The sequence below is a fragment of the Phaseolus vulgaris genome, chromosome 5, assembly GCF_000499845.2.
Source record: "Phaseolus vulgaris cultivar G19833 chromosome 5, P. vulgaris v2.0, whole genome shotgun sequence".
Lineage (NCBI taxonomy): Eukaryota > Viridiplantae > Streptophyta > Magnoliopsida > Fabales > Fabaceae > Phaseolus > Phaseolus vulgaris.
The window spans coordinates 11,034,096-11,055,885 of NC_023755.2; the positions used below are offsets into that span (position 1 = coordinate 11,034,096).

General features: G+C 34.4%; 1 protein-coding gene across 1 annotated transcript; it reads left to right on the top strand.

Moving 5' to 3' along the window:
• Positions 1–3,969: 3,969 nt before the first annotated feature.
• On the top strand, positions 3,970–6,243 carry LOC137835134 (protein LIGHT-DEPENDENT SHORT HYPOCOTYLS 10-like). The gene is made up of 2 exons (XM_068643491.1): positions 3,970–4,764; positions 5,954–6,243. Exon 1 carries the CDS (start codon positions 3,995–3,997, stop codon positions 4,718–4,720), a length of 726 nt encoding a protein of 241 aa, XP_068499592.1. The 5' UTR covers positions 3,970–3,994; the 3' UTR covers positions 4,721–4,764; positions 5,954–6,243.
• The last annotated feature ends 15,547 nt before the right edge of the window (positions 6,244–21,790 follow it).

A 21,790-nucleotide genomic window follows, 5' to 3' on the forward strand; every position in this document is an offset into this window, starting at 1 on the left:
AATAACATCAACATTTTTTTTTTCAATTTATACATATTAATCGATTTTAAACTTAATGCACATAAGGAAAACTAATTTAGCAATTGATTCTAACTATTGATATTCTTTATACTTCTTATAACGATGGATGCATTGTCATTGAAAAATGCCCTCTATTTAAGGAAATGTACTGTTTTTTTTAAGAGAGGGAGATGTTAATAAAGTATGATTATAATTGGTTAAGATTTTAGCAACTTCGTAGCTGGCTATATATGTGAATCTCCGGCCATAGGATTATACCATTAAATAAATTGTTGAAAATTGCATGAACTTCTTTACTTTTGTGTTTTTGAAATGCATATATGCACTGAATAAAAAAAATTGTGTACCAATTAGATTTAGAGTTTCACTTTGATAATATACAAAGTATTTAATAATATATATATATATATATATATCAGTAATGTGAAACCTTAAATGTTATTGAAAATAATATTAATAATGAAAATAAATTTTCATTAATGGTTAAACTTAATAATTACTATTCACAAGATTTTTATTGGAAAAAATATTTAATTTATTTATGATTGAAAAAAAGTGGATATAATAGGTATGTTTTATCCATTAAAATAGAAAAATACAGTTCTTGTTTTTTTTTTAATTTTAAAAAATCTTAAAATCAATTAACTAACAAAATATTATTTTAATCATAATTTTAAGTACTTAGTTAAACTTAAATTCCACAAACTATTTTTTTTTTAATTGGAGGAGTGATACACGAAAGATAGTGAGTCAAGCAAGTGGGATGATATCGTAATGTGAGAGACCTTGAGATAAAAAAAAACTTAAAAATTGTTTAATGTGACATTGTTAATTAAGTGAAAATTGAGATTTGGTTAAAAAACAAAAGGATTATGAAAATGAGGTAATCGAATCCAAATATGGCAATTGGAGAAACATGAAGGATATGAGTAATAGGAAAGAATCTAGATGGTAGAATGATATAAAAGAGGTATGTAAACCAACTAATGATAATGAGTGGTTTGATGATAACATAGCTTGAGTAGTAAGAAATGAGAAAAAGATAAGTTTTCGGGGAGACAAATGGCTTTGTGAGACACCACTTATGAAATTATTCCTTATAATGTATGAGAATTCAATCAATAACTCATAAATGTTTAGTGAAGTTGACTACTGAAATAATGATCAATGGAAATGACAAAATTATATGGAAGAGAGAATAATTTGAATGAAAAAAACCTGATACCTATAAAATGATGGAGGAACCTAAGGGGAGCTCCCTAGACATGGACAAGGAAGATAATTAGTATGAAAAGTTAGTAAAACTTCTAAATTTACAGTAAAAACGTATAAGTTATTAGATAATAAGATTATAGAGGAGATTTTTTTTATCAGCAATGAATTAATAAATAAAATTGGAAACTTTAGGGGTGTTCCAACCCTTCTACAAAACTCAGCTACTTAGATACAAACCAACAGAAAAAAAAACTCAGGATCAAGCTATTTATGACTCAAGCAAAAACATAAAATTTGTATCTAAAACTAGGAGTTACTCCTACAAAAGTCGCTACACCGCATGCAACTGAACCAAACTACACACATAGAGGAGATGAATGATTTATTCACCTCCTCTCATGAAAACTAATACCCCTCCAAGTTCGAAACACTTTGATTGGCTTATTCTTATCAAGAGGGTTGTCACTAAAAATAATCTACCTAAAATTCAAGAAGATAATAGATGCCCTATGCATGGAGAGCACAGAAAAACAACTAATTTTTTTTTTATGTGTAAAATAGCATATTATTATGTATGATATAAGTGTAATAGATGGGTGAGCACCAACAATATCTTACATTGCCAAGCAAAGACACATTTTTAATCAATTTTGTATTCCACAATTAAAAGAAAATGATAACTTAATAAGAAAATACTTGAGTTTGTTCTATGGATACGGTGAAATCAAAGAAATTTAGTATTTTTTCATAATGGTATGATTGATAAATTATTGTATAAGTACTTAAAAAATGGTTTTGTCATTTTACGAATTAATAAATAGTCAATAATCAAACTATAATTAAAAATATTTTTTTCAAAAAATAACTAAATAATTAGAAATAACATTATATGTCATAAATATTAAAAAGAAGTCTCTAGTCACTATTTATCTATTTTTACTTCACAAAAATAATTATTAAGAAATACACATTTAATAAGTATGATCATTAAAGATAATTTCATCTAATGATGCTCACTATCAATTCTTAAATAAAACAAATACTTACAATATAATATTTGGCCTATACATCTATTTATGTTTTTAACTGTATATATGTTAAATTGAAGTTGATTGATGAAATAACAACTATAATCAATAAATTATATAGGAATATTTTGAAAATCTAGTCTATTTAATGAGAATAATCAATATATAAATGATTCCATAGATAAATTTCAATATATTTGTGTTTTTGGGATTACAAGTGAGAGATTATTTAATGTGAAAGTTAGAGGAACAAATCTTGACTACCTATAATGACTAAATTTAAATATTACTTAAAGTCACATCATTATTTAAAAAGGTACATTCTGTGTTTAATTTAATCTGAACAATATAATTTATGATTAACTTCACTAATTAATACTTATTTTTTTCACTCTCATATAAAAAATATCTCCATGTAAGTGTTTGTTGAGAGATCTCACCTGTGAATGATCACATGATTACATCATACGTAGTTGTTAAAATATTGAATTTGTTTTTACTAAAAAAATATAATTAATTCCAAAGATGGATTGGTTAGATTTTAACCTAAGAGGATCTGCCTATCTTTTTATTTTATCTGTCTGTGTTTGTGCTAAGAGAGGTGATTATTAAAAAACTTATTCTTTACAATATATATATCTGAATAAAATGTGAATGTTATATTTAAGTAAAATAATTTCATTTTACTATTAATATATAATAATTTTATAGTTAAAATCTTGTCACGTTCTCATTAACTAATACGCTTTCTATTGAGAACTACTTTAGTAAAACACATTTTTGAAAATATTTCCAAATTTCAAAGTTGTAATTTACTGAAACACTTTTAAATCTTGAAAAAAATACTCTTATTTTTTAAGGAGATATTATACTAACATGAATATTTGAAACTATTTTGATAAATCCAAAATTAGGTACACTTCGATTTTCTAATTAAAAGAAAGTGAAAATATACTAGAACTTCTTCTCTGTATGCGCGTACGTTTATGTGACAGCGCGTGGTTGACGAATACTATAAACAATTGTTCAAGTTAACACCATTCTTCCACTTAAAATCATTATTTTGTTTCTTTTTTTTTCTTCCCCTAAGCAAGCACTCAGAGAACATGCAAGTTTCAGTCTTACAAAGAAAGTACCACATACGAAACTATAATTCTTTTTATAATTTATGCTAAAAAATTATAATTTTAATTGACTATTTGAAATTTATTATTGAAAGAGTTATTAGGGTGAAATACCCTATCTACAAGTCTAACTAAAATTAGATTCTGTAAATAATATATATCCTAAAAGAATGGTTGATGTGTTTGAGTTCAAACTCTTGAATGAACACCATTAATTTGCTTATATTAGCAAAATGCACGAGGCGACGTGATTGAAAAAGTTGTGGGGAGTGAAAGAGATGTGATACCATACTCCCTACCATGTCAAAATGTGTTATAGAATAGGTTACGGAAGCCATTGAGTTTAACTTTTAATCTCCAAAAATTGCCAATGCGTGGCAAACAATGCCTTGAATGTAGATGACCTAGAGTGTGACTAAATGGTCACCAAGTTATTAACCGTAGTGCTAATTACCCAATAATAATTGCTTTGATGATGGAAGCACAATAATAAAAAAATAAGGGAAAAAATAAAGCATGATTAATACTAATAGTACCATTAAAGCAAGAAATAATGTAGGCAAGGAAGAAAAAGAAGGGCTAAAGCACTTTCATTGGTCCCATGCCATGTCCCCTCACTACCCCTTTGATGTGATCTCCAAATTTTTTATATATCTAATGATGTTTTATAAAAATTTCTTCCACTGCTATTGTATTGTGTGTGTGTTTCTGTTTGTCTTCTTTTCTTCCCCACCAAAATTTCCCTTTCACACTTCACAAAAAGAAATACTAAATGATTTGTCAGTAGCAGGCATGTCCAGCAAGGGAAAGGAGGTAGCAGAAGGGTCATCAAGACCCTCTGGAGGGGGTGATGATCAGAATCAGCAACAGCAGCAGTTACCACTGAGTCGCTATGAGTCTCAGAAGAGAAGGGATTGGAACACTTTTGGACAGTACTTGAGGAATCAGAGGCCTCCTGTGGCACTTTCTCAGTGTAGTTCCAGCCATGTGCTTGAGTTCCTTCGTTACTTGGATCAGTTTGGGAAAACCAAAGTGCACTTACAAGGGTGCTTGTTTTTTGGGCAAAGTGAGCCACCTGGACCCTGCACTTGCCCTCTTAGACAAGCTTGGGGAAGCCTTGATGCACTCATTGGAAGGTTGAGAGCTGCATATGAAGAAAATGGAGGCCTTCCTGAGACCAATCCCTTTGCAAGTGGTGCCATAAGAGTCTATCTTAGAGAGGTCAGGGATTCTCAAGCTAAAGCTAGAGGAATCCCTTATAAGAAGAAAAAGAAGAAGAGGAATATTATCAAGCCCAACGGAGACACCTCCTCAAACTTTCCTTTGCAGTAATATAAGTTTTATATATATAAATTACCCTTCATGAGGAACATGTGGTAAATTTTCTTGCTCACTACTGTTTAATTTCTAGATTTGCTTGCTGCTGTGTTTCACATGGGGAATTAAGGATGGTACTTGAAGCATTCGCATTGTTATATGCATAGAAAAGACACAATTCAACAATTGGGTGCTATAGTTTTTGGATAATACACTCTGTAGTTAATGTTTGCTGGTTCAATTTTCAGCACTGCGAAAAAGAAAATTCATCAATCATATATATCCCATCAGCACACAGTTTTATTAAGAGCATAATAAGTTCATCTGCATTTCATTCTACATTAAACCCTAATTCACGGAGTTCAAAACCCTAAATTGTATGTATCTTATATGTAGTTACATGTTATAAATTGTGTACTAATAGTAAATACGTACTTTACCTTACTTTCTTGTTTCTTCTGAACATCTGCACTGAATGAGCATACAGTAGAAGAATGGGTAAATGCACTCTCATCATCCATTGTCTCTTTGTGGCTCTCACATGCAACAAGACAATGCTATCATAGTTTCTGCATTTCGTAATTATGTCTTTTGTGATATAAATTATGATATAATATGTTTTTACTTGCATACAAGATTGCTTTTCCGCACGATCTTACTTCCTTCCTTGTTGGTACTCTCTTGTTGTGGCTTCCACAAACGATGTAAGCACTGCAATATACGAAATTTGAGAATTTAAAATTAGATTTATGAACAGATTATCTTGATTATAAAAATATCTTGGGGGAAAAGGTTCAAGATCCATGGTTGTGGGAAAAATTAGATGCTGTTTCTAGAGTCTTGTCTGCTCGTGGTTTAGAAATTTCATTGGCGTACTAGCTAGAACCCAAAATCTCTTGCCTTCATAAAGTTTTGTCTTATTCTAACGAATTTTGTTTCTTCTTTTCTCATTTCCCATCATACGAATGTCCTTTTCTTTCGTGCTGTTATATGTATGTGACATTATTCGTACATAAATCGCATCGTCTTTTCACTACCTGCTAACACTGCAAACTCATTTGACAATCACCATGGACATTCTCTATCTTCTTGCATTTTTACATTTTGTTTATCTTAAGGGAAATATATATATATATATATATATATATATATATATATATTTGTTGTATCCCTAAAGGGATTTGTGTAACTGATCTATATATATATTGCATGAATTTAATTTTGGGTTTCACTTTCAATTGATTTCAGATCCCAAAGTTGTTTCAAAATCCTGAATCTGTGGCTAGGTCTTGGATATAACTTCAGCTGCAGTCTTGGAACACAATCCACTATCTAGACATATCCCTGCAACATTAACCCTTCCATGGTCTTTATAAGTCAAGAAGTGTATTTTGTTATTTCGAATGAGAATTTAGAATGAAGTTGACGAAGAGTTTAACATTGGGGTAAATCCCTGTATTGTATTCACTTATATATATACACTATCAAGCATATATATATATATATAGTCATGAAAATAATCTTGAATTTTCTCTCAAGTAGGGTGTTTGATATTGCATGGTACTGGTATCCTTTGATTCTCTTGGAACTTTGGCAGATTTTGCTGGTGTTTAAATATGTGTAAGCACAGATAGAATCTTTCACGCGATCATACCTGCATCTACAAATGCATACATAATATATATTTTTTTCCGTATTTATGCAATATAATAAGACGTATATTGAATATTTTATTTTATTTTATTTTTTGGTCAGCAATGGTATATTTGAGTAAATTAAGAGACAGACCTCAAATAAGTTGGTTAATTAGCAGTGAGATGAACATTGATACTAAAAGGAAATGAGAGATATATATATAGAGACTAAACTATTTCACAATCCATGAAGCATGGTATCACCACAAATATGTAAGATGATGTCCCACAATAAGTCAAGTAAACCTTAAAAAACATTGGATACCTTCTTGGTCCTCTTCCGTTTAATTAATCAATATCTTTGACTTGATCCCTCCCTGTTTTTTCATTTACTTAACTAAATCATTAAGACTATTTCTTTCAATTATATAGATCGATTTATGCTAAATACTGTCGTGCTCCTAATATCTATATTAGGCATATTTCTGGGTACTTTTTTTAACCCGATGGAAGAAAAAATCACATAACTATATATACGTTACAAAGACTGTTGTTACCAATATCCCTGGAATGAGGAAATATGTCCACTCAGGTTCCTACCTATGTAGGTGCACAAAAACTAGATTAGGCCTAAAGTGTATTGCCTAGAAAACCTATACATCTGAATCCTATATAAATGGTTCTAGCCATGAAAAATTAAATATGCATTCTAAATGTGTATGATTATTTATCAATTATATGGTTTGTCCACTCACATTTACTTTTTTATATCTTCGAAATTGAAATATTGCTATGATAACATGTAGCTTTAATGGTGGGGATATGAGACATTAGGCTAGCTAAATCCTTAAGCAAGTTTTTTTTTTATCAGAAAACAAAATTAATGAGCACATTATCAAAACTCTATATACAAAAGAGAGGTAAGATTACCTACATTCTTGGTAACCAAAATTGCTAAACAAACTCTACGTTAGTACTAATTCTCATCAAAACATACAGATATTAAACAAAATATTATCCCAGCTAAACATGGATCACAGGTGCTGCTGGTATCCACAATCTGCATCAAATATTACTGTCCTTGGCTCAAGGATGCTAGCAAAAAATCATGCCTCATATTTCTCCCTGAATGTCCCAGAACCAATTTGTTTCATAACCCTGAACCATCAACATCCACACTAAATTATGCAGAACCATCAACCCAGTCCGATTTTCTGAAATCTGCAGAGCTATCTCCTCATTCTCCCCAGTTTATGCATAGCAACCTAGCTTCCATTTCAGCCGTGCAGAACTCCACAAACAAAAAACTCAAACCCTTAAAGAACCTTCAGTCGCCGACAAGGGAATACTTATATGCCAACCCTTCAAGTTGCCAATATGTTCCTTCCCAAGACTGTTTCAGCTGCATATATACCGATACCACCAAACGGAATCCTTGGTTTGCTTACAACAAGGATTCCTTAGCTACAAGATAACAGTTCCTATATTCCTGCATAATAGCCAAACAAATACCTTTCATCTTCTTTTAGCACAGACCAGTGATTACAACACATATAAAAACGGAATAAAGAAATCAACATCAGACCCAAATGAAACTACATAAATTTCATGCCAATTCCAGCAAAGTTCCTACATACAAAATCTCATATGCCTTTTCAACCCATAAGCACATACCAAGAGCAACAACATAACATAAATTTGTAGAGAAGCGTCCAGAGAATATACATGACTAAGCCAAGCATGTGGACGCTGTTTGCATATTTATAACAAATTTTCAAACATACATGTGGGTTCATGATCCAATCGAAAAAGAAAAAACAAATTTTAACAATTTTGATTTCAATCAACTCCATGTCTTTAATTGAGTCATGAGTCATATGAAACACTTTCTCCACATCAATCTTTAAACAAGTTATAACTAATTAGCAAATGTGTAATCAAATTATATAGTGTGTTGCCGACAAAAAAATAAATTATATAGTGTGTTCGTGTTGCAATGTTATATATATATTTTGTGACATGACTGAAATTGATATAGGTCTGTCATTTTGCTAAAGTTTCTAAACTCTTACTACTTATTTGTAAGCCTTAAGTGAGGTTTCTATTTATAGTAGACATACTCATCTTATTGATTGTTGTAAATTTCAAAAGCTTAATCGATTAAACAAAGAAGTACCAATTGTTTCTATATTATATTTTCAAAACTTACTTTTGCACTTGGTTAAAAATAAAATCATTAAATAAAAATTAATTTTAAAAGCTAAAATAATTAATTATTATTGATTAAATTAAATATCATTTTATAAACTAAAAAAATATTAATATATAAAATAATTTATATTATTAATAAAAATTTATACATGGTATAGTTTTAAATATTAACTAATTTAAAATCTAAAGTAATTAATAATTAAAATATTTGATTACTAATTTAGATACAAATTCAGAAACTACATTAAAATTTTTTATTAATAATAAAACTACTTTAAATGTCAATAATATTTTAATCTCTAAAATAATATTTAGTAATATACTGATTAATTATTTATAGTTTTTAAATCTATTTGTTATTTAATAATTTTTGTAATAAAAATTAAGAACTAGTTTTTTATATTATATATTTGGAATTTGGGAGATATTATACCTATATACGTGTGAGTCAATATATATATATATATATATATATATATATATATATATAAAGTTTAAATCCAATAACCTTTAGTTGTGGTTCAGTTGATAGTGATTTTTGTGTTTGTGGGATGAAGAGAAATACTACATAGGAGGAAGTTTTTGATATAATGATAGAAAATTTTATGAGCATAGGAATTTGGCAAATGACTAGTGAATTAGTTGTTGATGGGACCTTAAGCTTGGGTTTCTGTTGAAAGATCCGATCCATGATTTAATGCATTAATTGCAATTCTATTAATATTAAAGTAGGTCCATTAGGTGTTGTGCCGTTGTGGTGCGGCAATTTCGAAAAATGCAGTTAGAGTGGGTCCTAAAACCACAATATTTTAATTAAAAACCTTAGCCTATAGTAGCACAAAACAAATAAAAAATATAGAAAAAAGCCCTTGGTTTATTGTGATGTTTTACTTTAAAAATATACTTCTTTTATAGCAAATGCAAGAGACTTTGGGTATGTTTATATCGAAAATAGAAAGAAATAATGCTAGTTCTCATCACTAGGGGATGATCAAAATGGTGATCTAGCTGTCTACTAATGTAGTAATTGTTAATTAATATTCGTCCTACTTGTAGCTAGTAGTATTACAAATATGTTTGCGGAAGACAAGAGTTTTAGAGAAATCAGATTCACCCCAATGAAGATTAATTTCAAATTACATTTATAGGTTTGTAGGGTTAATTCATAAGCTTGAACATCTATTTGTTCATTATTCATAAAAAAAAATAGCTAAATTGATCATGTATACTTTGCTACTAGTTGATTATCAAGATTTAAATTATAAAAATAACATGAGAAAAGATTTTGGAAAGCTTAATTAATATTATAAAAATCAATATGCTATAATTACCGTAGTAATGGGGACTTGAACCCAAAAAAAGAAGTCATGTTGTGTGTTCATAAAAATGCAGCAAGAATCAAGCTTTCTTTCTTCATGCTCACTAGCTAGGACCTTGAGAACTTGTATGTAATTACTCTATAATTTAATTTGAGTCATGAAACAAAACATTCTCCTAAGGAGAATGCTTCCATGTTGCAACACGAGAACTTTAATAATATCATTTTCAGAGCCCATGTTCAGGTACAAAGACCTCGTGCTTTCGCTTATGTATTACAATTGTGTTGAAAAGATAAGCATGTGTTCTTTGTTTGTAAGTGTTTTATGTTTGTAAGTGTTTCGTATTTCGATATTAAGTATAAGTATAGTGAGATAACATTATTATTATTATTAAGGTCAATTATTATATTCAAGTTATTGTTCGGATTATAATCTGAAGTTTTGTTTTGTCTTTAAAAGGCGTTTTACTATAAGAAAAATTGGTTTTAGAAACTAAATTTTTGGTCTCTAAAATGATAAAATTAGTCCATATTTTAATTAGAGACTAATTTAGAATCTAATAGCAGTAAGTGACTAAAATCATGGTCGCTAATTTTAGATACTGTTCACGCTGGTTGACCTCCAATGGACTGAATGGGCAAGCTCCTATTCTACTTTGTCTCCAATTGTTGCTCCGTGATGCTGCTTCGTTGGGACAAAGAGGGCTATACCTGTTGATCACATTATCAAGTTAGTGAGAGCATTCAAGATATCAAATCAATTTCAGTCATAACTATTCAGAAACAACTACCTTTACTTGGGGTCTCAAGCTCCTTTTATAGATATCCCTTCAACATTTTTCACTAATGAAAATATAATTTCATTAGAAAGCATATAATCATAACAGAAAAACATACTGCTTACGTGCACCTTTATTCTCGGGTGCTTAGCAACAATAAAACATTTTGTCCTCGTGTACCTTTATTCTTGGGTGCTAACTACTTTATTCCCAACAAATTTTATTGGTATTTACTTAGCGTATGTATTATAAACAATCAGAATATTCTTTCTATTTTAATTATCCTTTTTGAGTTGTCTACCAGCATCTGGGCCAAGCTCACGACCCACTCTTTGGGACCATACTTGCCCAATGACCGAGCTGACCTAAACGCTTGGAGTCGAGCACTTCTGGCCAATACACAAGCCCCCCAAGCTCGAGTCAAGCTTGGCTAGGCGAAGAGTCTTTCCAGTGTTAGCAACTGACGTGACGCTTTCACAGGGGGTAGGTGAGGCGCGATTACCGAAGCATTTCCTGATGAGACATCCGACTACACTAAATTTGAAGCGTCCATGTGGCATGTGTATCAACGACGAGGAAGCACTGCTGCTTCATCTCCTTCTTTCAAATAATTAAAAACCCATTTCTTCTTCCTTCACCCATTACACAACCTTTCTTATTCTCAAAACTTTTCTTACTCAGAAAGCTTTCTTCGCACTTCTTCTCACCGTCGAGCTATCACACACCTCCATCGCACTAGGTATCTTCCTCCACTAATCTGTTCATCTTATCGATTGCATTGCCTAAACTGTAATCTTACTTTGATTCGCTTTCTCTGCCTGGCCTGAACTGTGCTTGTATTTTGTTTGTGTTTATGCTTGTGTTTTAGCTATATCTGCAATGGATTATGGTTCAATGTATCCCTGGGCCAAAAAAGAGATTTTAAAAAAGGTTTCTTATTACACAACCCATTTACGTCTCAAGGAATTGAGAGAAAACGGGTGTACCATGAGTAAAAAATACGAGGGGTGTGTTAAAACTGTGGAGTGTAGAGAGGGAGAACCTATTTTTTGTGATGAGTCATCGGACCCTAATGGTCCATTTCGCTACATTTACGCCACCTTTTTCAAGAAGGTTCTCCTTCGTCTTTCCCTATCCATTTTTTAAAAGGAGCTACTGACCGAGCTCAATGTAGCTCCTTCCCAACTACATCCAAATAGCTGGGCATTCATCTGAGCTTTTATTATTTTGTGTTCACAGCTTGGCATCTTGCCAACTATGAAAGTTTTTCTTTATTTCTTCGAGGCTAAACATACGAGTAGTAAACTATGGGTGTCCTTAAATGGTGCCCTCGGAAGAGGTTTGCTTACCCTCTTCCAGTCGTCATACAAAAATTTCAAAGGTAAATTTGTTAAAGTTCAAGCTTTAATAGGAGATCGGACCCTACTGGACGGATTTCCCCTATATTGGACCCCTAAACCCAAATTCAAAGGTGCTTGATGCTTGGAAGATTTATCTCCGAAAGACTAGGGTATATGTGAATTTTTGACAAGCTTCAATGATGGAGATCAAGCTCAAGAGGACATGGAGGCCAATCAACAAGATCAAGAAGAGGTAGAGGCACAAATGGAGGACGCCCATGGAGGTCAAAGCCCACCTCAAAGGCTTACAAGAAGCATGTTCAAAGCTTTAGGAGCTAGGGGACATTTATTTTCTCTTTTTGTAATTTCTTTAGTTGAAGGTGCTTAGAGGGAAACATTAGAAACCTCTTTTGTTATAGCATCTTTTAGGCTTTAGTTAGGAGCTTTAGGAGGGGGGGGGTGCGTTAGTAGATAGGTGTAGGAGTAGAATAGGAGGTGCCAAAGTGAAGGAAGAGGTCACACCTTCCTCATGCCTTGTAAATAGGCGCCGGTTCTAGAATATGTTTAGGGGAGAAATTTGAATTTGTGTAGCTTGCATTTCAGCACCTTAGGCTATAAATAGAGGTGCTCCCTTTGTAAAATGCAGATTTGAATTTTAGAGAAAAGAAACTATACTCAAATTTTGAGTGATCATTGGAGAGCTTTTGAGCCTTCTTCTCTAGTCTTATCTTGAAGGATCCATGGTGTCCTCAAGTGGCGGCAGCACACTCATCTAGGAGCAACCATCCTTCTAGTGGCGTGATCATCCAACCATACATCCATCTTCATGAGCACTCTCTTCTCCTTCCTTTCTTCTTTTGTTATTTCCTTATCTTAGCTTGTTTCCTTGTTGATTTTGGTTCGGCAGTTTCAGTTTTAATTGTGTTGCTTCGGTTCTTTTGTTGTTCTTTGCTGTTCTTCATCTTTCTTCTTCATTTTCCAGCTTTTAGTTCGGTACAATTTAATTTCCAGCATTCTATTTCAGTTTGCTTAGCTTTTGTGCCTTTTTGTTCGGTTCAATTTGACTATAATTGGAACTTCTATATGAGTTTGTGTTTTGGCACAAGTTTTGGTGAGTTCTTGTTCATAGAACCTTGATCCATTTCTATGATAAAGTGTCTATCTCATAACCAACTCAAGATGATTCCTAAGAATGTCAAGAATCATTCTAATTGTGCTAGTGGAATCACATCATGTGGTATCATGAGTTTAGGTGTGTTCTTGTTTAATTGTTGAGTTGTGTAGCACTTTATTTCAAGAGCTCTTTTATTTTCTTGCAATTTAAGTTTCTGTTTTAGGCTTTTTTTTTTTTTTGAGTTTGCTTGCTGTTTTAATTCTTTTGCCTATCATATGTTTGAGTATTTTCCTTTTTGAATCATGTCAAGTTTTGTCTTAGTCATGTTATTCCATAATTGTCATTACTTCTAGTAGTACTTTTATTGCTTTTGATTGTTTCTTGCTTTAGTGTCATATAATTTTTTTTTCTGAATTGATATTGATCCTTTGTGCATTTTCTTTTTTTAGAATTGAGTTCATACTTGTATTCTAGACCTATACAAGTTCCAATACATCATTTTCCATTATGTCTTTGCTAGTTCATAATTCTGTTTTTTAATCCTATTAGGATTCATCTGTTTCTGAAAAAAAGTGCTTACTGTTTTTCCTTATTGCAATTGATTTACTCACTGGAAAATTCTGAAATTCTGGATTTGTGATATTCAAAGTGTTAAAAAAAAGTAGAAAAAAGAATTACTCAAAAATTCAAAGTACACAAAAAATGATAAATAAAATAAAAAAAGTGTACAATTCTGCCTAAAAGAATACGGTAATCTGGCAGCGATTTTAAAAAATTTATCTCAATTAATTGGCTTACTGTTTTTAATTGATTCCAGTGCCATTATTGAGTTAACATCTTGAAGTTTCTATGGTTTAAATTTCATAATCCAGTTCGCTCTAAATCATTCCAGTTAAATCAGTGAATATCAAGCACAGTTGCATTAAATTTTTTTTTTCCAGTAGCTAAATTTTTGTTTTCTTCATCTACTCTAGTGCTTTTCCTTAAGTATTCTTTTGTGTGCCTACTTTCTCATTGAGTTCTTTATTTTCTTGATTGTCTTTCATTCCTTACTCTTTGAGTTTGTCTTACATATTGTTTTCCTTTTGCAATTACCTTTCTTTGCTTATACCTTTTCTTGTTTGTCTTTATTGTTTCATTGGTTTTGTGGTGGTTGCCTTTGAGATTGGTGTGCTTACTTTGACATCTTTCATTTGAGGATTCCAAGGCCTCAAGATCAGATTGTTGCAAGGACATTATTTCTTTGAGAGTGACTTCTTTTTCTGCCTCATTTCACTTCGGCATTCTTGCTGGCCACACTCACTGTTTTTGCTAATTTTTGTTTCTTAACTTGTTTGCAGTTTTTGTGTGTTTGCTGTTTTTTTTTTTAATTCCAAAATGGCTGGATTTTCAAGTGATGCATCATACAAGCAGAATTCTCCTTCCAAAGCTTCAATCCTTGGTGAATTACATGAAGCTCAAAGAACCATTAGACGCTTGGAGGAGAAATTGCAAAAGATGGAGGTGCAACAAGCTAGACCATCTCCTTCAATCCATGATGAGCATCATAGACCTTCAACAAGAGCTTCTTCCAATGATTTTGGCCGTGAAGATGAGCATAGGAGAAGGAGAACTCCACCCCAAGTCCATGGACAAAGACATCATCACCAAGGGGAAAGAACTCACTACGGCAATGGCTTCTATCATGATGCAAAGTCTAGGCTTCCTTCGGTCAAGCTTCCTTGTTTTAATGGCTCTAGTGATCCTAATGTATATTTAGATTGGGAGGCTAAGTGTGAACAAATATTTGAGATCCATGAGATCCAAGATGAGCATAAGCTTAAGCTAGCCACCCTAGAGTTTAGTGACTATGCCATGAAATGGTGGCATGGAATTGTAAAGGACATTATCTATCACAAGGGTCCTCCCGTAGACTCTTGGAACTCTTTAAAGGATCATATGCGCGCTAGGTTTGTGCCCCCACATTTTAGGAAAGACCTCATGTTGAGACTCCAACGGTTTCAACAAAGCACGCTAAATGTGGATGAATATTATAAGGAGCTTGAGACGCTTGTACTTAAAATTGAATTAGAAGAAAGTGAGGAAGCTATGATTGCTAGGTTTGTGAGTGGTCTTAGGAAGGATATTCAAGACATTGTTGAGTTACAAGAGTATTCATCATTGGGCTCTTTAGTTCATCTTGCAATGAAGGTGGAAGCCCAACTTGCTAAGAAAAACTCTTTCAAAAATGCTTCCAATGATGGATACTACTCCAAGTCTTGGAGAAACAAAAATTCTTTTTCTAAACATCCTTCCAAAGATTCTTCTTTCAAACCCAAGGAAACTAAGCCATCTACTTCTAGACCTAAGTCTCCCACTAGAACATCCAATACTAAATGCTTTAAATGTATGGGTTATGGTCATATAGCTACAAATTGTCCTTCCAAACGAAGTATGTACATGCATGAGGGCATTGTAGTTAGTGAGCATGATTCGGATTCTCCTAAGCATTCATTGCATTCTCATGCATCTAGTGAGGAAGAGAGCGAATGTCCACTTGAAGGGGACTTGTTAGTTGTGAGAAGACTTCTTGGACAAGTTTCACAACCTTTTGATGAAAGTCAAAGGGAAAATATTTTCCATACAAGATGTCTTATTCAAAACAACATTTGTTCCTTGATAGTGGATGGGGGTAGTTGTGCAAATGTGGCTAGTACAAGAGTAGTAGATAAGCTTGGATTGCCTACTATCTCTCATACAAAGCCCTACAAATTACAATGGCTTAGTGAAGTAGGAGAAATAATTTTCAATAAACAAGTCCTCATCCATTTCTCCATTGGAAAATACAAAGATGAGGTATTATGTGATGTTGTGCCCATGGAAGCCACTCATGTTCTTTTGGGAAGGCCTTGGCAATTTGATAGAAAAGTTTTACATGATGGTTTTACCAACAAACTATCTTTTGAATTCCATGGTCACAAGGTTACTTTAAAATCTCTCTCTCCAAGAGAAGTCCATGAGGACCAAGTTATCATGAAGAAAAAGAGGGAGAGTGAAAAAGATAAAAAAGATAAGAGTTCTAAGCCTACACTCCTTGTGTCTAGGCGTGAAATTGAAAGGGAAATAGTGGCTCATCATCCTCTTTTCTTAGCCATCCCTAGAACTCTTAGAGTAGAATCACTTGTTCATAGTCCTCATTGCTTGGAAAATTTGGTAGAAGAGTTCCAAGATGTGTTTCAAGATCCTCCAAATGGACTTCCACCTTTGACAGGGATTGAGCACCAAATTGATTTGATACCAGGCTCTTCTTTACCAAACCGTCCAGCGTATAGGACCAATCCAAGTGAAACCAAGGAAATTCGCCAACAAGTTGAGGCTTTGATTGAGAAAGGGTGGGTGCAAGATAGCATGAGTCCTTGTGCTATGCCTATCATCTTAGTGCCAAAAAAGGATGGCACATGGCGAATGTGTTCGGATTGTAGGGCCATCAATAACATAACAATTAAGTATAGGCATCCCATACCTAGACTAGATGATTTGTTGGATGAATTACAAGGTTCAAAAATCTTTTCAAAGATTGATCTTAAAAGCGGCTACAATCAAATCCGTATCAAACCGGGTGATGAATGGAAGACGGCTTTTAAGACCAACTTTGGTTTATATGAGTGGTTAGTTATGCCTTTTGGCCTAACTAATGCACCAAGTACTTTCATGCGCCTCATGCATCATGTTCTTAGACCTTTCATTGGTAAGTTTGTTGTTGTTTACTTTGATGACATTCTCATTTATAGCTTATCTTTGAATGACCATAGGTTGCATGTTAGGCAAGTTTTAGAAACCCTTAGGAAGGAACATTTGTATGCTAACCTTGCTAAATGTATGTTTGCTCTTGATCATATAGAATTCCTAGGGTTTGTTGTGAGTTGCAAAGGGGTCCATGTGGACAAAACAAAGGTGATGGCCATTCAAAATTGGCCTACACCGAAATCTTTGAATGAGGTCCGAAGTTTTCATGGACTTGCTTCTTTCTATAGAAGATTTGTCCCAAACTTTGGTACCAATGCCGCACCACCCAATGACATAGTGAAAAAGGATGTGGTCTTTCATTTGGGAGAAGCACAACAAAATGCTTTTGACACTTTGAAAGAAAAATAGACTAATGCTCCAATCTTGGCCCTTCCTAATTTCACTAAGACATTTGAGATTGAGTGTGATGCTTCAAGCATAGGTATTGGGGTTGTTCTCCTTCAAGAGGGTCACCCCATAGCCTATTTTAGTGAGAAATTGAAGGGAAGTCATCTAAATTATTCCACCTATGATAAGGAATTATATGCACTTGTTAGGGCTTTGGTTACTTGGCAACACTATCTTTTTCCCAAAGAGTTTGTGATACATAGTGATCATGAATCTCTTAAATATTTGAAAAGCCAAAACAAACTTAACAAGAGGCATGCTAAGTGGGTGGAATTCATTGAGCAATTTCCTTATGTGATCAAACACAAGCAAGGCAAAGTAAATATTGTGGCGGATGCTCTTTCTAGAAGATACACTTTGCTAAATCTTTTAAGCTCTCAATATCTTGGTTTTGATCACATTAAGGAACTTTATCATGATGACCTTGATTTTTCTCTCATCTATCAAGAGTGTCTTAAGGGAGGACACAAAGACTTTTTTATTCAAGATGGCTTTCTTTTTAAAGGAAAACGTCTTTGTGTTCCTCAATGCTCTATTAGATTATCTCTTGTTAGAGAAGCTCATGAGGGGGGTTTAATGGGACATTTTGGGGTTGCTAAAACTTTGGATGTGTTGCATGAACATTTCTTTTGGCCTCATATGCATAAACATGTTCATAGTTTGTGTGATAAATGCATAGCTTGCCGCAAAGCTAAGTCTAAAATGCATCCCCATGGTCTATATACTCCTCTTCCTATCCCTTCAATGCCTTGGGTAGATATATCTATGGATTTCATCTTAGGCTTACCCAAGACATCAAAGGGAAAGGACTCCATTTTTGTGGTAGTGGATCGTTTTTCAAAGATGGCTCACTTTATTCCTTGCCACAAAGTGGATGATGCATGCCACATTGCAAACCTCTTCTTCCAAGAAGTGGTTCGCCTACATGGGATTCCTAGGTCTATAGTGTCCGATAGAGATCCCAAGTTCTTGAGTCACTTTTGGAAGACCTTGTGGGGCAAGCTTGGGACTAAGCTTTTATTTTCTACCACTTGCCACCCACAAACTGATGGTCAAACCGAGGTGGTGAATAGAACTTTGGGACAACTATTGAGATGTTTTATTTCGGGAAATCCTAGAGTGTGGAAGAATTTACTACCCCATGTTGAGTTTGCATATAATCGTGTAGTAAATTCTACCACCTCACATTCTCCTTTTGAGGTGGTCTATGGGTTTAATCCCCTAACACCTCTTGATCTTCTTCCTATTCCCCTTCTTGGAGATGTCTTGTGCAAAGATGGGGATGAAAAGGCTTCTTTTGTGAAAACTTTGCATAAAGACATCAAGAAGAGAATTGAGAAGAAGGTTGGCAAGTATGCTGAACTTGCCAATAAGAGGAGAAAAGCATTGTTGTTTGATGAGGGCGATTGGGTTTGGCTTCACTTGAGGAAGGATCGCTTTCCTACTCAAAGGAAGTCCAAACTAATGCCTCGAGGGGATGGACCTTTCCAAATCCTCAAGAGGATTAATGACAATGCTTATGAGTTAGATATGCCTGATACATTCTTAGGTAGTCATACTTTTAATGTCAGCGATCTAACTCCTTTTTCTGTAGGTCTCCAGAATTCCTGGTCGAATTCTCTCCAACTCGAGGAGTATGATGGAGATCAAGCTCAAGAGGACATGGAGGCCAATCAACAAGATCAAGAAGAGGTAGAGGCACAAATGGAGGACGCCCATGGAGGTCAAAGCCCACCTCAAAGGCTTACAAGAAGCATGTTCAAAGCTTTAGGAGCTAGGGGACATTTATTTTCTGTTTTTGTAATTTCTTTGGTTGAAGGTGCTTAGAGGGAAACATTAGAAACCTCTTTTGTTATAGCATCTTTTAGGCTTTAGTTAGGAGCTTTAGGAGGGGGGGTGCGTTAGTAGATAGGTGTAGGAGTAGAATAGGAGGTGCCAAAGTGAAGGAAGAGGTCACACCTTCCTCATGCCTTGTAAATAGGCGCCGGTTCTAGAATATGTTTAGGGGAGAAATTTGAATTTGTGTAGCTTGCATTTCAGCACCTTAGGCTATAAATAGAGGTGCTCCCTTTGTAAAATGCAGATTTGAATTTTAGAGAAAAGAAACTATACTTAAATTTTGAGTGATCATTGGAGAGCTTTTGAGCCTTCTTCTCTAGTCTTATCTTGAAGGATCCATGGTGTCCTCAAGTGGCGGCAGCACACTCATCTAGGAGCAACCATCCTTCTAGTGGCGTGATCATCCAACCATACATCCATCTTCATGAGCACTCTCTTCTCCTTCCTTTCTTCTTTTGTTATTTCCTTATCTTAGCTTGTTTCCTTGTTGATTTTGGTTCGACAGTTTCAGTTTTAATTGTGTTGCTTCGGTTCTTTTGTTGTTCTTTGCTGTTCTTCATCTTTCTTCTTCATTTTCCAGCTTTTAGTTCGGTACAATTTAATTTCCAGCATTCTATTTCAGTTTGCTTAGCTTTTGTGCCTTTTTGTTCGGTTCAATTTGACTATAATTGGAACTTCTATATGAGTTTGTGTTTTGGCACTAGTTTTGGTGAGTTCTTGTTCATAGAACCTTGATCCATTTCTATGATAAAGTGTCTATCTCATAACCAACTCAAGATGATTCCTAAGAATGTCAAGAATCATTCTAATTGTGCTAGTGGAATCACATCATTCAAGGTTGTCTTTGACACCTCTTTTCTACTGAGCAAAAAGTATCTCCCCGGTGCCTTGAAGGTCTATACTGGTACTCTTCATTTCCTACCCTTGTAAAGGTACCTATATCACTGTCATTAACCACTTAGTTGTCTTTTCTTTTTTGCAAAAAGGATGTTGTCCAACATTGGCAAAGCAGAGATGGCTGAGCGCGTTAGAAAGATGAAAGAAGCTGCTAGCATGAGCAACGATTCGTTCGCACCAAAAAGGAAGGCCCCTGCCAAGGTTGCTCCTGTCCAATCTGATCAGGATGAGCAAACCAACTCGGGCCTTGTTTTCAAGAGAAAAAGGCGAGAGGCAACTTCCCTCCCTGAACACTCCAACTCGGATGGTTGAGTTCCATATCAAGAGGTAGTTACCATCCAAGAGTGTGAGGCTAAAAGTTCACACAGAAAAATCTTATGGGATGCTGACTTCGACGTCCTTGCTCATGGTAAGACTTTCTTCCTGCCCCCACGAAGACAAAAATAGGTTATCAGTCCATGACGAAGACTCTCTTCGTTGTGACTCCTTGAAGTTATTCAGCCAAGCATTTTCCTTGACTTTCCTGGCCGATGACGAAGCGCAAGGGCACAAAGTGTTTGAAGAACACAAAAATAAAGAGATCATGGAACTCCGCCAAGGAATGGACCACCTTTAGGTGGAGATCAGTTGACTTAACAGTCTGCACCAAAAAGCTGAGCATCTCTATACCGAGAAGATCCAAGAGGCATTGGCCCTATCCGAAAAAAAGGACAAGCTTCTGGGCGAGATAGAGAACCTAAAGAAAGAAAGGGCTCATAAAGAAGAAGACTCGAACAAGATGATTAAGTCTCTCAAAGATGACGCTACCCGATCCTTCTTGGCCAACTTTGGAACTGCCTTGGAACAGGCAACAGTGGTCCATCCTACCATGGACCTTTTCGCACTGGACTCGGGCAAAATCGTGGTCGACGACCAACTAAGAGGACTAACTTAACTTTTATAATAGCTATGGACTGTAATATTTATTGGCTTGCCACACTTACTTGACATTATGGATGTTTTTTTTAGCGTTTGTAGACCTTCTTACTTATACAAATGTATGCCTCAATACCTAACACAACTAGTATAACAAATTTATGCTAACTTAAGCGTAAAGTAATAATTTATTTACCTTGGTAGAAGGTCTACCCTTAAGTAAGTGATGCATTTGAGGTTACGACAACCTTCACTTCAACTTGAATCTCACGAATAACTCCGGCCCCCTTACTGGGCAGCCCTTGGTATGATTATTGCATCCACTTCATGATGTCTTACTTCATAGGGTGCCTATTTTGGTAGTTACACCTATCCCATGCTTGATCATCTTCACCATATACCAGATCAAGTAAACTCCTTATCACAGGGTGCCTAAACTTGAATGGCTCCATTCATTCTGAGTTAGGTCGTCTTAGCTTGTGCTAAACTAAATCTAATAAACCCACGCTAAACTAAATCTAATAAACCCACTCCACAGGGCGCCTATACTTGGATGACTCTACTCACTCCGAGCTAGGATGTCTTACCATGTGCCAAATTAGCTAACTCAACAAACGAATTTATCTCACAGAGCGCCTATGCTCGGGTAGTCGCACATACGCCGAGCTAGGTCGACTCACCATGTACTAAATCAAGTAAATAGTCAAACAAATTAACCTCATAAGGCGCCTAAGCTTGGATAGTCGCACTTACGTCGAGCTAGGTCGACTTACCTGTAAGAATTAATGGTCTTAACAAGAGGGGGGTGAATTGTTTAAGGGAAATTTTTCGCAAATACTGGTTAAGAATGAAGATTGATATTGAT

Excerpts from the sequence above, each read along its gene's own strand:
- LOC137835134 (XM_068643491.1), top strand. The coding sequence starts at position 3,995 with ATGTCCCCTCACTACCCCTTTGATGTGATCTCCAAATTTTTTATATAT.